The sequence below is a fragment of the Artemia franciscana genome, chromosome 9, assembly GCF_032884065.1.
Source record: "Artemia franciscana chromosome 9, ASM3288406v1, whole genome shotgun sequence".
NCBI classification, from domain to species: Eukaryota; Metazoa; Arthropoda; class Branchiopoda; order Anostraca; family Artemiidae; genus Artemia; species Artemia franciscana.
Genome location: NC_088871.1, coordinates 22,114,269 through 22,127,004, shown reverse-complemented (window position 1 = coordinate 22,127,004; position 12,736 = coordinate 22,114,269). Strand labels below are relative to the sequence as shown.

Below are 12,736 nucleotides of genomic sequence, written 5' to 3'. Positions count from 1 at the left end.
CTATCTTGACCGAAAGTATAACAGTTCAAAATAGGGATGAAACCTTTTAATTGACAATGAACAGATACAAAATGTTTTTAACTGGATATTTCGAACACATATATAGTGTTCATCAACAGCAGTAAAACTCTGTTTCACAATGATACAAACATTGATACTACATTATACAATGATAAAATATGCTTTACTTATGTTTTACAAATGATGAACACTGCATATGTGTTCGAAATATCCAGGTAAAAAAAAAATTATATCTGTTCACTGTTAATTAAAGGTTTCATCCCTATTTTAAACTGTTATACTTTCGTCATGGAAAGGCAGTTTGGTCTTCGAAGTTATCGACTATCTTGAAAATAAGACGACACGAAATCACTACGAACTTTGAACTAAAAGGCCTAAGTCCGACTTTCACCGTCGCATTCCTCCCCCATAGCAAGACAACTACTACCAAAAAACATGTTTTCTTCTGACTATCTCGAAAATCATACGACACAAACTCACTATGAACTTGGAACTAAAAGGCCTTCAGTCCAACTTTCACCGTCGTATTCTCCCCCATAGCAAGACAACTACTACCAAAAAACATGTTTTCTTCTGATTATCTCGAAAATAAGACGACACAAACTCACTATGAACTTGGGAGTAAAAGGCCTACAGTCCGACTTTCACCGTCGCATTCTTCCTCCATAGCAAGACAACTACTTCCAAAAAAACCTTGAGCATGTTGAACAATTGTTCTGGCTAAAAATAAGTTTGTAAAAAAGTAAGTTTTTAAGGGCCATTCATGCTAGTTAAATAGCTATTAAATTTTAAAAATGCAACTATGCTTTGACAATGCTGCCCCTATTTTGATTTATTTTTGGATCACAGTGTAAAGCAAGAAATAAAGTTTTTTCTTCTGTGGTTTTGTTTGGTTTTATTTCAACTAACTTTTATTCATGTCTATCGATCTTTCTATATGTTGGCCTTCATTATTCTGGTTAATTCCTTTTTGCCTTTAGTTCTGTCTGTGTAAAAAAAAAATCAAATAAACAAAAACGTTTGTTATATTCACTCATTAGAATTTACTAAATTTGTGCGAGTACTTACTTTATGAGAGTGTGTATGGAGCATTCCAACACACAAGAACATAGCCAATATACGATATTATTCTTAGGACCGTAATGTTGATTACATAGATATTTCGTATTCAGAAATACCAGCTCTTAGTCATTGCATTGTAATGGGATGGTTTTGGTTTTAAAAAGGAAAAGAAAGAAGGACACACACAAGTGGCAAGCTTTGTACTTAACGCTGTGTTGACCAACAAGAAAAAGGACATTTCATCAGTCCGCTTATGTCTGTAAATCGCGGACTGTAGGCGGCTGTAAATGTAATTTTGCCCCACTACACCATACGACGAAAGGACAACGACCAAAAATGTTCAAATGATTTAACTGCCAAAGTTTACTGCTTGTAAGAGTAAGTAGAATATAAAAACAATTAAGAGAGACAACAGGCTTTTTCTCATTGCGTACTTATGTTGTACCATTCAGGTAATTTAAAGTAAGCGGTTGCATCTCTCCAGTTTTTCTTCAAATTCTCGGATTTATTTTACCTGGTTTGAAATGAGAGGTTTGAAAGTGAATTAGAATCTTGTATAATTATTAAGAATGGAATTACATAGGAAAGATGGAGGTGGAAGGGGCTGGATGCTAAAGAACCAGGAAGTAATTGCCGCATTGACATCGGTAAATGTTAAGTTTGATGGTATAGCTATTTTGTATAATGAGCACTTACTGAGTAAGGGTTGAATTAATTTTGTTTCTTTTCTCACATTGTCGGTTTTTATTGGTGATTCTAATTTAGTTTTGTCTTTTTTTCTCATTATTTGATAGTTGTAGCACGAGTGGCTTCCATGGCCAAATATATGCATCTGTGTATGTAATTAATTGCAGGATAACCTCGTTCGTCACCGTACCATGGCCAACGACGAAAGCTACTATCTTTGGGCAGTGCGCTTCTTTAGTCAGTTTAATCGCATTTACGGATTTAAGCTTGAACTAATCAGGTGAAGTATCAAACTTTATTAACATATTTTTTTTAGATGATCATTAGTCTGAGATCTTTTCATATTTTTGTAAACATACTTCACAAAGCCAGGCTCGTCATGGGTACCCAATGTACCATTAATACTTTATCCTGATGAATCACTGTGTCTTATTTAACCCTAGAAAGATAAGCTTCTCAAAACATTACGTAGATGATAAGTTTTCGTAAAAATTACTACTTAAAGAAACATTGACTTCTAAAACTCATCATTTAAATATATTTTAAAAGTAAGTTGAACTTATCGAAACCAGATTTTAAAAAAATGTCTTATACAGCACAAAAATTGGTGTCATTTCTCGGAGTCACATGGTATGCAATAACTTCACATGGTGTCGTAGAACGGCTGTTTGCAGTGGTTGCAAAAATTGGTAGTCATTCAGCGAATGCACGCTGGGAAAAGGCTACAGGTCGTTCTTTCCCCTTCCACAGAATTCATTAAACGTATTTCCTCCATTGGTCCATTGCTCCATTTCCTCCACCTGTAACCTCCATTGTTCGACTAACATCGAGTCTGATCGAGCGCTGCTAAGTTGAGGTTGATAAACGAGTGGCCATATACGGCTGGGCCAACTCTTAGGACAGAAAATTTACAAAAGCCTGTCGTGAATGTGGTTTTGCGCCATATTTGGAGATAGTGAGGGAGGTTCTGGACGTTTATCCGGAAAATACCCTTCCCTCGGAAAATATCCCCCCGTAGAAAATACCCCCGGAAAATACCCCCCCCCCGTGGAAAATAAGGCTTTACAAATTCGAGAATCTTATTTGAGTTTTTTTTTAATTTCTGTAGGGTAAGGAATTTCGGTACTTGTGTATTTTTACGTCACTCACTCAAGTTTACTCTGTGTAAAACTCGAGAATAGCCAATTTCTCCATTCGTTTCTTTCAGGTCAGCGCGATAAAAGACAAAGCCAAATGACAAAATAGATGGGAAGTATAAAATTGGGGCTATATATTTGTACATAGGGGGGGGGGAGTAAAGTATTTGGACATATTTGAAGTCAGAAAACAATCCTTGCTTCATCATATGCAGAATAATTGTACCTAATACAGTTTGCATGTAGACCCGCTGTACTTTACCCCCCACACCTTAATGTGCAAATATATAGCCCACATTTGTTTCTAAAGCATCGATGAAAATAACGAAAAAATCGGTTTGTTCTTGAGCTTTACACAGCGTTAACTTGAGTGAATGGCGCATTATACGCAAGTACCAAAATTCCTTCTTCCTACGGAAATTAAAAAAAAAAAAAAAAACTGAAAAAAACTGATGCAAATATATAGCCCACATTTGTTTCTAAAGCATCGATGAAAATAACGAAAAAATCGGTTTGTTCTTGAGCTTTACACAGCGTTAACTTGAGTGAATGGCGCATTATACGCAAGTACCAAAATTCCTTCTTCCTACGGAAATTAAAAAAAAAAAAAAAACTAAAATAAAATTCTCAAATTTGAAAAAGTCTAATTTTCCACGGGGGATAATTTCCGAGAGGAGGCATTTTCCGTGGGGGGTATTTTCCGAGGGGAAAGATTTTGTTCGGGGGAGTATTTTTTGGTGGGGGGGGGGTCAAACTCTGGCCACCAGTAAGGAAGTAGATGACATAACAGTTGATGCACTCGATGTTGATCAGTCCATAAAACATGCACACGGGCCACGTGTTGGTTTTCTGAGCGGCTGAATTGAACAATACAGTCGGTAAAATTCTTCAACACCACCTTTGGTGTTATTATAGTATTCAATGAACTCCGGCTTCTGCGTTGGATATGTGATGCTGTTATCCTCATGGCAAGTTGACAGAAGGAGGGCCATTTTCGATGACTTACCAAAATAAGACACTAAAGTCAGCTCCTGATCGCAACATAACATTTAGGTTCCTGTAATTCTCCCTTTACATTTTCAGAATATGACTCTTGTTTTTTCATATAGTCGTAACTGTCGTAAGTCGATACGGTTTTTTCAGCAGTTCTGCTGCCAGAGGAATCGATCTAAACCTGATGTCAGGCGTGATATTTCTATTTTTCTCCCCATATTTGGGAACAAATAGATTAAGTCAGAAAATAGTTAATTTAGCATTTTCGTATGCTATAATTGACAACACTTGTAAACAACGTTAGAATACTGGTCTCGCCTCATAGTACGAAGAAGTTTAGTAATTACACAGTTTTGATCCAAATATCCCTTTTCTTGAAGCAGGGGAAAAGTTATGTAGACGGTAAGCCTTTGTAAATTTTACTACTACCTCTTAATATCTCTTGTGACGGCACAAGAACTGGCTAATCGTAATAGTAGCATATACGCGAGGTGGGTTCTAGCAATGCATCCGTTTCCATGGTAACCGCAAAAACGTGTTTTTTGCGTTTTTGCGCAAAAAACATACGAATCCTCATAAAATTTACGAATCCTTACCCTTCTAGGGTTAAATGTTGAAACTGAATTGAAAGAATCGGCTGATGACTTGGGCAGAATACCCCTTCTAGGGAAAACGGGATTAAATCAACAGTAATTGTAGAAAAAACAAGTTTTTTTTTCTACTGAAAGTAAGAAGCAACATTAAAACCTAAAATGAATAGAAATTATGATATTCTCACTTTTATTTCATCTATGATAGCACATTCAAATTCCAATAGAGCAAAATACTTCATTACTGAAAAAAGCGCTAATAGCAACCCGTAATATTATCTGATAACACTCTCTAAAACATTACTTAAGACGCAGCTGCATACCAAATGTATGCAATTTCAAGTAATCGATCTTTCCCTCTGCGTTTCAATTACTCCAGCCATATTGGAATACGCATTTCATTTAATCATTCTAGTATGCGCGAGCAAGGGATTTTCTATGCGGTTATCACGTAGAATGAATTAGCAGAATGAAAATATTAGAACAAATTTCATAGTTCAACTGGTTAGCGTTGCATTTCATTGAAGGGAAATCCCTTTCAAATTTTAACGGGGACAAAAAATCTTTGGAACATAAAAGTTCCCTGAGAAAAACGTCTTGAAATAAAATGAAATCTAAAAAAAAACTCCTTGAAAGAAATGGAATGTCTTAAAGCATTATGTAACATCCCACGTTTGTGTCCTCCTTAGTTGCAACTAAGAATTCCCCACGGGTCCTTGAATAAACATGCCTTGTGTGAATGCGGGATCCTTACCACTGGTAAACATTCCCTATTAAATAATTAGCGCCTTCTGGATGGAATTGCTCGCTAGGGCCCACGATGGAATTGGATGTTATGGCTTCTTTTTGAATTAGTTGCTATGGGACCCTGCTGGTATTGTTTGCTAGGGCCTCGGTTGAATTGGATGCTGGGGGCCCCCGGTGGCTAGGTTAGATTAGGTGCCCGTTGAAATTGGATGTTAGGGTTCCCCGTTACAATTGGTTTTTAGGGCCCCCAGCGAAATTGGATGCTAGAATCCTCTGGTGGTTAGGTTATTGGGCCCGTCGGGATTGGATGCTAGGACTTCGGTCGAATTGGCTGATAGGGCCCTATTGGAATATATAGGGCCCTATTCGTCCGGCGTCTTGAAGGTTCCCATTAGCCCCCTTTTCCAGGTTATTTTCCTGTTAAAATTATGCTTAAAGTCCATTGATGTGTGTTTTTGCAAGCCACCCTCAACGTGATACTCCGTGTCAATTCACACCACCGTGCCTCACCTGAAGGGTTTTTTCCCTTCAATCCCCCTGCAGGGTACTTCCTGGCTCTTGTAGGTGTTTAAAGACTCTATTAGGTAACGTTTGCATCTTGACTAGAGGATCCTGAAGGTTTTTCCCTGTCCCTCTTTTGTTTTTATGGCACTTGGTATTAACCAAGTGACATATAGCAATCGCAAATTCTGTCGGTCTGTCGGTTTGTCTGTCTGTCGGTCCCGGTTTTGCTACTTTAGGCACTTCCAGGTAAGCTAGGACGATGAAATTTGGCAAGTGTATCAGGGACCGGACCAGATTAAATTAGAAATAGTTGTTTTCCCGATTTGAAATTCTAGGGGGAGTGGGGGGCCCATTAATTCGGAAAAAATAAAAAACGAAGTATTTTTGACTTATGAGCGGGTGATGGGATCTTAATGAAATTTGATGTTTGGAATGATATTGTGTCTCAGAGCTCTCATTTTAAATCCCGACCAGATCTGATGACATTGGGGGGAGTTGGAGGGGGGAAACCTAAAATCTTGGAAAACACTTAGAGTGGAGGCATCGGGATGAAACTTGATGGGAAAAATAAACACAAGTCCCAGATACATGATTGACATAATTGGAACGGATCCGCTCTCTTTGGGGTAGTTGGGGGGGGGGGGGTAGTTCTGAAAAATTAGAAAAATGAGTTATTTTTAACTTACGAGCGGGTGATCGGATCTCAATGAAATTTGATGTTTAGAAGGATATCGTGTCTTAGAGCTCTTATTTAAATCCCGACCGGATCTGGTGACATTAGGGGGGATTTGGGAGGGGGAAACCTAAAACTTGGAAAACACTTAGAGTGGAAGGATCGGGATGAAACTTGGTGGGAAAAATAAACACAAGTCCTAGATACATGATTGACATAAACGGAACGGATCCGCTCTCTTTGTGGTAGTTGGGGGGGGTTATTTCTGAAAAATTAGAAAAATGAGGCATTTTTAACTTACGAACGGGTGATCGGACCTCCATGAAATTTGATATTTAGAAGGATATCGTGTATCAGAGCTCTTATTTTAAATCCCGACCGGATCTGGTGACATTGGGGGGAGTTGGGAGGGGGAAACCTAAAACTTGGAAAACACTTAGAGTGGAGGGATCGGGATGAAACTTGGTGGGAAAAATAAGCACAAGTCCTAGATACATGAATGACATAACCCTCTATCCCCCTAGATATCCTCTTTTACGTCTTTGAGAGGAAAGCTTAATTCTTCTACTTTATGTCGCAGATTTTTCAACATTTTGTTTTCGTTACAGTGAGACTCTAAACGTGGACTCTTTTCATTATGTGCAAAGCTGTATTGAATTATATATGAACAACCTTCATACTGATAAACGAAATATTGATGCGTGGAATCAAAGAATGCAAAACGCAATGAGCACTTACAAGGTAAGCTGGTATTTCTTTAAAAGAATATCCTTACGAGCTATGCATTTATGAACTGGAATATTTCCTCTGTAAAAGATATCCAGTGGACTCTTTCCTCTTGATCCTTTCCTCTAAAATAACATGTTCCTTCATTCCATTCTAGTTTTAAGAAGTTTGGTCTAAAATTATACGACCACCCATGGGACAAAATGGTGTAAATTGTTGCTCTTTAAATGTATAATATGAATCTGAAGTCATTTATATGAAAATCTTTTTCCAAAATTAAAGCTTTAAGAGAGTTTTCCCAAACTCGTGACCTATCTAGGTCATTTTTTTCTGGCCAAAAAATTTCTTAATTTTCAGAAAAAATCTCTTTGACAAAAAATAAATACACAAGTACGCAATTATTGCTCGCTCAAAGTTAGTATATATATATATATATATATATATATATATATATATATATATATATATATATATATATATATATATATATATATATATATATATATATATATATATATATATATATATATATATATATATATATATATATATATATATATATATATATATATATATATATATATATATATATATATATATATATATATATATATATATATATATATATATATATATATATATATATATATATATATATATATATATATATATATATATATATATATATATATATATATATATATATATATATATATATATATATATATATATATATATATATATATATATATATATATATATATATATATATATATATATATATATATATATATATATATATATATATATATATATATATATATATATATATATATATATATATATATATATATATATATATATATATATATATATATATATATATATATATATATATATATATATATATAAGTGAAGACCAATCTCCAGTCATATGGAAAGGATGGAGCTCCAAATAAAGAAAAGAAAAAAACAACACTATAATATAGATTAACAAAACAGCGGTAATAACATGTAAATGTGTCCTGGTACAAGAGAGAGAAATAAAGATGAATAAGTGAGTTATAATAAAACAGTTCGTGGTAACGAACCGGCTCAATAGAAACCAAAACTCAAAAAAATTGAATTTTTATACCAATATTTTTATACGCAAATTTTTATACGCATTTTAATACTGATTTTATATATATATAGGTTTCATCAAGTTTATTCTTATCCATCAAAAGTTACGAGCCTGAGAAAATTTGCTTTATTTTAGAAAATACAGGGAAACAACCCCTAAAAATCATAGAATCTTAACGAAAATCACACCATCAGATTCAGCATATCAGAGAACCCCCATTGTAAAAGTTTCAAGCTCCTATCTACAAAAATGTGGAATTTTGTATTTTTTGCCAGAAGGCAGATCACGGATGCGTATTTATTTGTTTGTTTGTTTTTTTTCAGGGGTGATCGCATCGACCCAGTGGTCCCAGAATCTTGCGAGAGGGCTCATTCTAACGGAAATGAAAAGTTCTAGGGCCCTTTTTTAGTGACCAAAAATTGGAGGGCATCTAGGCTCCTTTCACGCCAATTATTTACCCAAAGTCACCGGATAAAAATTCTGAGATAGCCATTTTATTCAGCGTAGTCGAAAAACCTTATAGCTATGTCTTTGGGGACGACTTACTCCCCCACAGTCCCCGTGGAAGGGGCTAGAAGTTAAAAAATTCGACCAGTGCTTATATATAGTAATGGTTATTGGGAAGTGTGCAGACATTTTTAGGGGGATTTTTTGGTTGGGGGAGGGGTTGAGAAGAGGGGGAACTTTTCTTGGAGGAATTTGTCACGTGGGGAAGAAAATTTTCATAAAGGGAGCGCAGGATTTTTCTAGCATTATTAAAAAAAAGTTTTTTCAACTGGAAGTAAGGAGCAGCATTGAAACTTAAAATGAACAGAAATTATTACGCATATAATGGGCTGGGCTCACCTCCTCCTAATACCCGGTGTTTACGCTGAAGTATTTTTAGTAATTTCAACTATTTATTCTACGACTTCTGTGATTCAGGGGTCATTCTTAAGAAATTGGGACAAAATTTAAGCTTTAATGTAAAGAGCGAGGTACTGACGAAAGGGTGAACCCCCTCGTATACGTAGTAAAACATGAAAGTACAGAAGTTTGTTACGTAAGCTAATTTGTAAGTTAGGTATATCTTTTACTAATAAAAATATTCGAAAAAAAAATTAAAGTTATAGTTGCCTTTTTAAGTAACCAAAAAATCGGAGGGCAACTAGGCCTCCTCCGCCGTTCCTTTTTTCTCAAAATCATTCGATCCAAAACTATGAGAAAGCCATTTAGCAAAAAAAAATAAATATGCAAATTTCGTTTTAATTATTCATCTGCGGAGGGCCAAAATCAAAACATGTATTGATTCAAAAACGTTCAGAAATTATATAAAAAAAACAAGTTTTTTTTAATGGAAAGTAAGGAGTGGTATTAAAACTCAAAACGAACAGAAACTACTTCGTATATGAAAGAGGCTGCTTCCTCATCAACGCCCCGCTCTTTAAGCTAAAGTTTTTTACTCTTTTAAAAAGTACAGTTAAGAGAAACACTCAAACTTCAGCGTAAAGAGCGGGGCGTTGATGAGGAAGCAGCCCCTTTCATATACGAAGTAATTTCTGTTCGTTTTAAGTTTTAATGCCACTCCTTACTTTCCGTTAAAAAAAACTTGTTTTTTTTATTTAATTCAAAAAAGAATACACAACTATAGGAGACTTGATATTCTGTTTTTGTGATTTTCAAAAAGGCGTGAAACTACTATTTCCGGGTCTATGGTGCTAAATTTGCTAATCGATCTTGAATTGTGTTTTAGTAGTGGTGGTGTGTGGAAAAAACATTAAGCGAGATAGAAAAAATATCGACTAGATTTTTACTTTATGAGTTTTAGTGAATATCTTCCATCATGGCGTATCATGTTGGATATGGGCGCAGGGCGATAGTATTGTAAAGACTGTTGTGTTGAAATGAAGCATAGAAGGCACACATTTGGTTAGAAAAGGGGGATCAAGAAACTTAGAATGTGATGTCAAGTGTCGTAATAACGGAGGTATCAAGGTGCCTAGATGCGTAGCTTCGCTTATCAGCGCCTTGGGGAATGTCAGTTTTTTGCCGCTTCCCATTAACAACAAGTATCTTAGCGCAGTTAAGTACATATTTTAATATACTTATTTTGGAAAAGCTAACATTAGTAAAAAAATGGTTTTGGTATTAAGTGACAAAGTTTTTGCTTTTGAGTTTGAAAAACATAACAAACTCCCCAAAAGCGTCGAAATGACGCCAAGAGTACAAATTCGGGAACCCAGCTACCGTATAGGGTAAAACGAACCTCATAGTAATGGGAGAGCACTAAAGCTTGCCTTTTAAGTTTACCGATTTAAAGAAAATAAGTTTACCGATTTAAGATTTAAAATAAAAAGAAAAACCGATTTAAAACCGATTCAAACGATAAAAGAATTGTACTCGAGATTACTAGCTTGATAACTTTTTAGATTACTAGTACTAAGGAAAAGGGGCCAAGATTGATTGGACGGACTACCACGAGGAGAGATCCTGTCGGGTCTTCTGCATTCGAAAGAAAAACAATAACTTCTGCTTTTCTGAATTGAAGTTTGAGGCTGAGAGTACGGTACTCATTAGAAAGAACAGAAAAAAAATGTCCGAAATGCGCTTTGTAGTTTGACTGGCTCTGTGGATATCATTAGCATATGGAATAAAAGATATATTGATGTCAAGAAGAATACAAGATACGGAAGTTTTGGTCTATGCGCCAGAACAGTATTGTTAAACATGGTGGAAGAAGAAATAACCGCTGCGTGACTCCTTTATGAACAGGAATTTGCCTTACGGGCAACAGGAGGGCTATTGCTGGATAAGGGAACTTTGATGCGAATATTAAGACTGTAGTACACTTTTCGTAATTGTCTAATGATTGAGGCGTGAACAGGGGAACCTAAATCGCTCTTTACCTTGCGTCTTGCCTTATTATACGAATTAATTCTAAAGATACGAAAAGGGACTATGTAGCTAATGCTAATTCAGAAAGAAAATTGCCGCTAGAAAGTAGATAAGTGCTATCTAAATTATTGTCGCTAAAGATAGACAAGACTTGTGAAAAAGCCCTCAATAGGAAAGTCTTGTAGGAATAGAAAATGATTTTCTGAAGCCTTCTCCTATCCCACTTCGCGTTGCTCCGACCTCTAAACTACATTTAAATGAATCAAAGGGTGGTGAAATATGTAAAAAAAAACGGGAAAAGTAATAAACAAACAATTAAGCTGTCAGAAGAACATGTGTGACTGAAAAGGCTTAGATAAATAGGATAACTTCACAAAGTTTAGCATTTGAATGTGTTCATCTGCGAAAAAGAAATTTAAAAATCCAAACAGGCTTTAGCTTAACTGACCTCTTTTGTTCATTGGGAAGTATGTTTTCTTGTAATTGGCTTGCTTACTGCATAATAAATAGTCCAAGTTGTTGTGTTTTTGCTTCTTTACTATTGGCTTTTACCGTTACCTCTGTACTGTTTTGATGTTGTAGGAAGTATTTTCGAACAGTTTTTTCCTCTAGTTAAAGAAGTTGGAACTTTCCCATGTTATTATTGTATCATCATAGCTCGCGAAAACAAAGGACTTTAGAGTGGATCTGATTAATCTAAAATCTATGTTGAAGGTACTTAAGCATGAATACAAAGAAATCTTTAAAAGAAAAGAAAACCTAGGGAGGCTTTTTAGGCCTACTGAAAAACTGACTGCTTGGTCTAGTAAGTCGAGGTATGCGAATGTAAAACAACCCTATGATTTAACCTTATTGAGTAAAACAAAAAGAAATGTACTCAAAAAGAAATTTGTTTTGAGATTAAATAGCTAAGCTCGTAGAATTACAGTCATTTAATGTTAAAAGCTTTTCAGTAAGTAATTTGTCTGCAGTGAGCCACTTACTGGTTCAAAGATATATGCCCCATAAGAAATTCAGACAATGGTAAAAAACTACAAAAGATAATGGTCCTCCAGAGCCCCTGCTGGCGCATAGGGCGTGTAATCGACGTTTCAGTTGCTGGGTCATTTTTACAGGGACAAGTAGAAATCTTGGCGCCCAACCTTGCTGCGGCAGGAATCGAACCCCGGGCCCCTTATTACCAGGCAGAGCATCAATCCACTGTGCCACAACAAGTTTGTCCGACAGTGATGGTAAAAATAAAAAAAGATAGTTATCTTGTTAGGCTTGTGTGCAGGAGGGAGCTCTGATGGTTTGAATTCTTGAAGATTTTTCTGATAGAAAATTTCCTATTTCTGTACCATTGCACAAAATAAATGCAAACAAGTAAGTTTTTCTGGTACTGCTGATACTGACATAGAAATATTGTGCTGTTTTACGTTCGTTTTATGTTGAGTTAATTTATGTTTTCTTTTAGCAGCTTACCCTCGCAAGCTTGTTGATTGTGGCTTGTCGATTTTTATAATTATATTTTGCAATACTAAATTTATACTACTACTATATTACAGATACATTGTACGATAAATGACAATTAAAAAAAAATGAACGATTCCCAAGACCT

At 35.4% G+C, this 12,736-nt stretch overlaps 1 protein-coding gene across 1 annotated transcript in view; it reads left to right on the top strand.

Moving 5' to 3' along the window:
• The window catches only part of LOC136031148 (protein timeless homolog), a 117,136-nt gene that overhangs the window by 25,144 nt on the left and 79,256 nt on the right, over window positions 1-12,736 (top strand). The window contains exons 5-6 of the mRNA XM_065710470.1: window positions 1,938-2,050; window positions 7,022-7,154. Coding sequence (XP_065566542.1) covers window positions 1,938-2,050; window positions 7,022-7,154 — 246 coding nt within the window. The remainder of the gene's footprint in view (window positions 1-1,937; window positions 2,051-7,021; window positions 7,155-12,736) is intronic.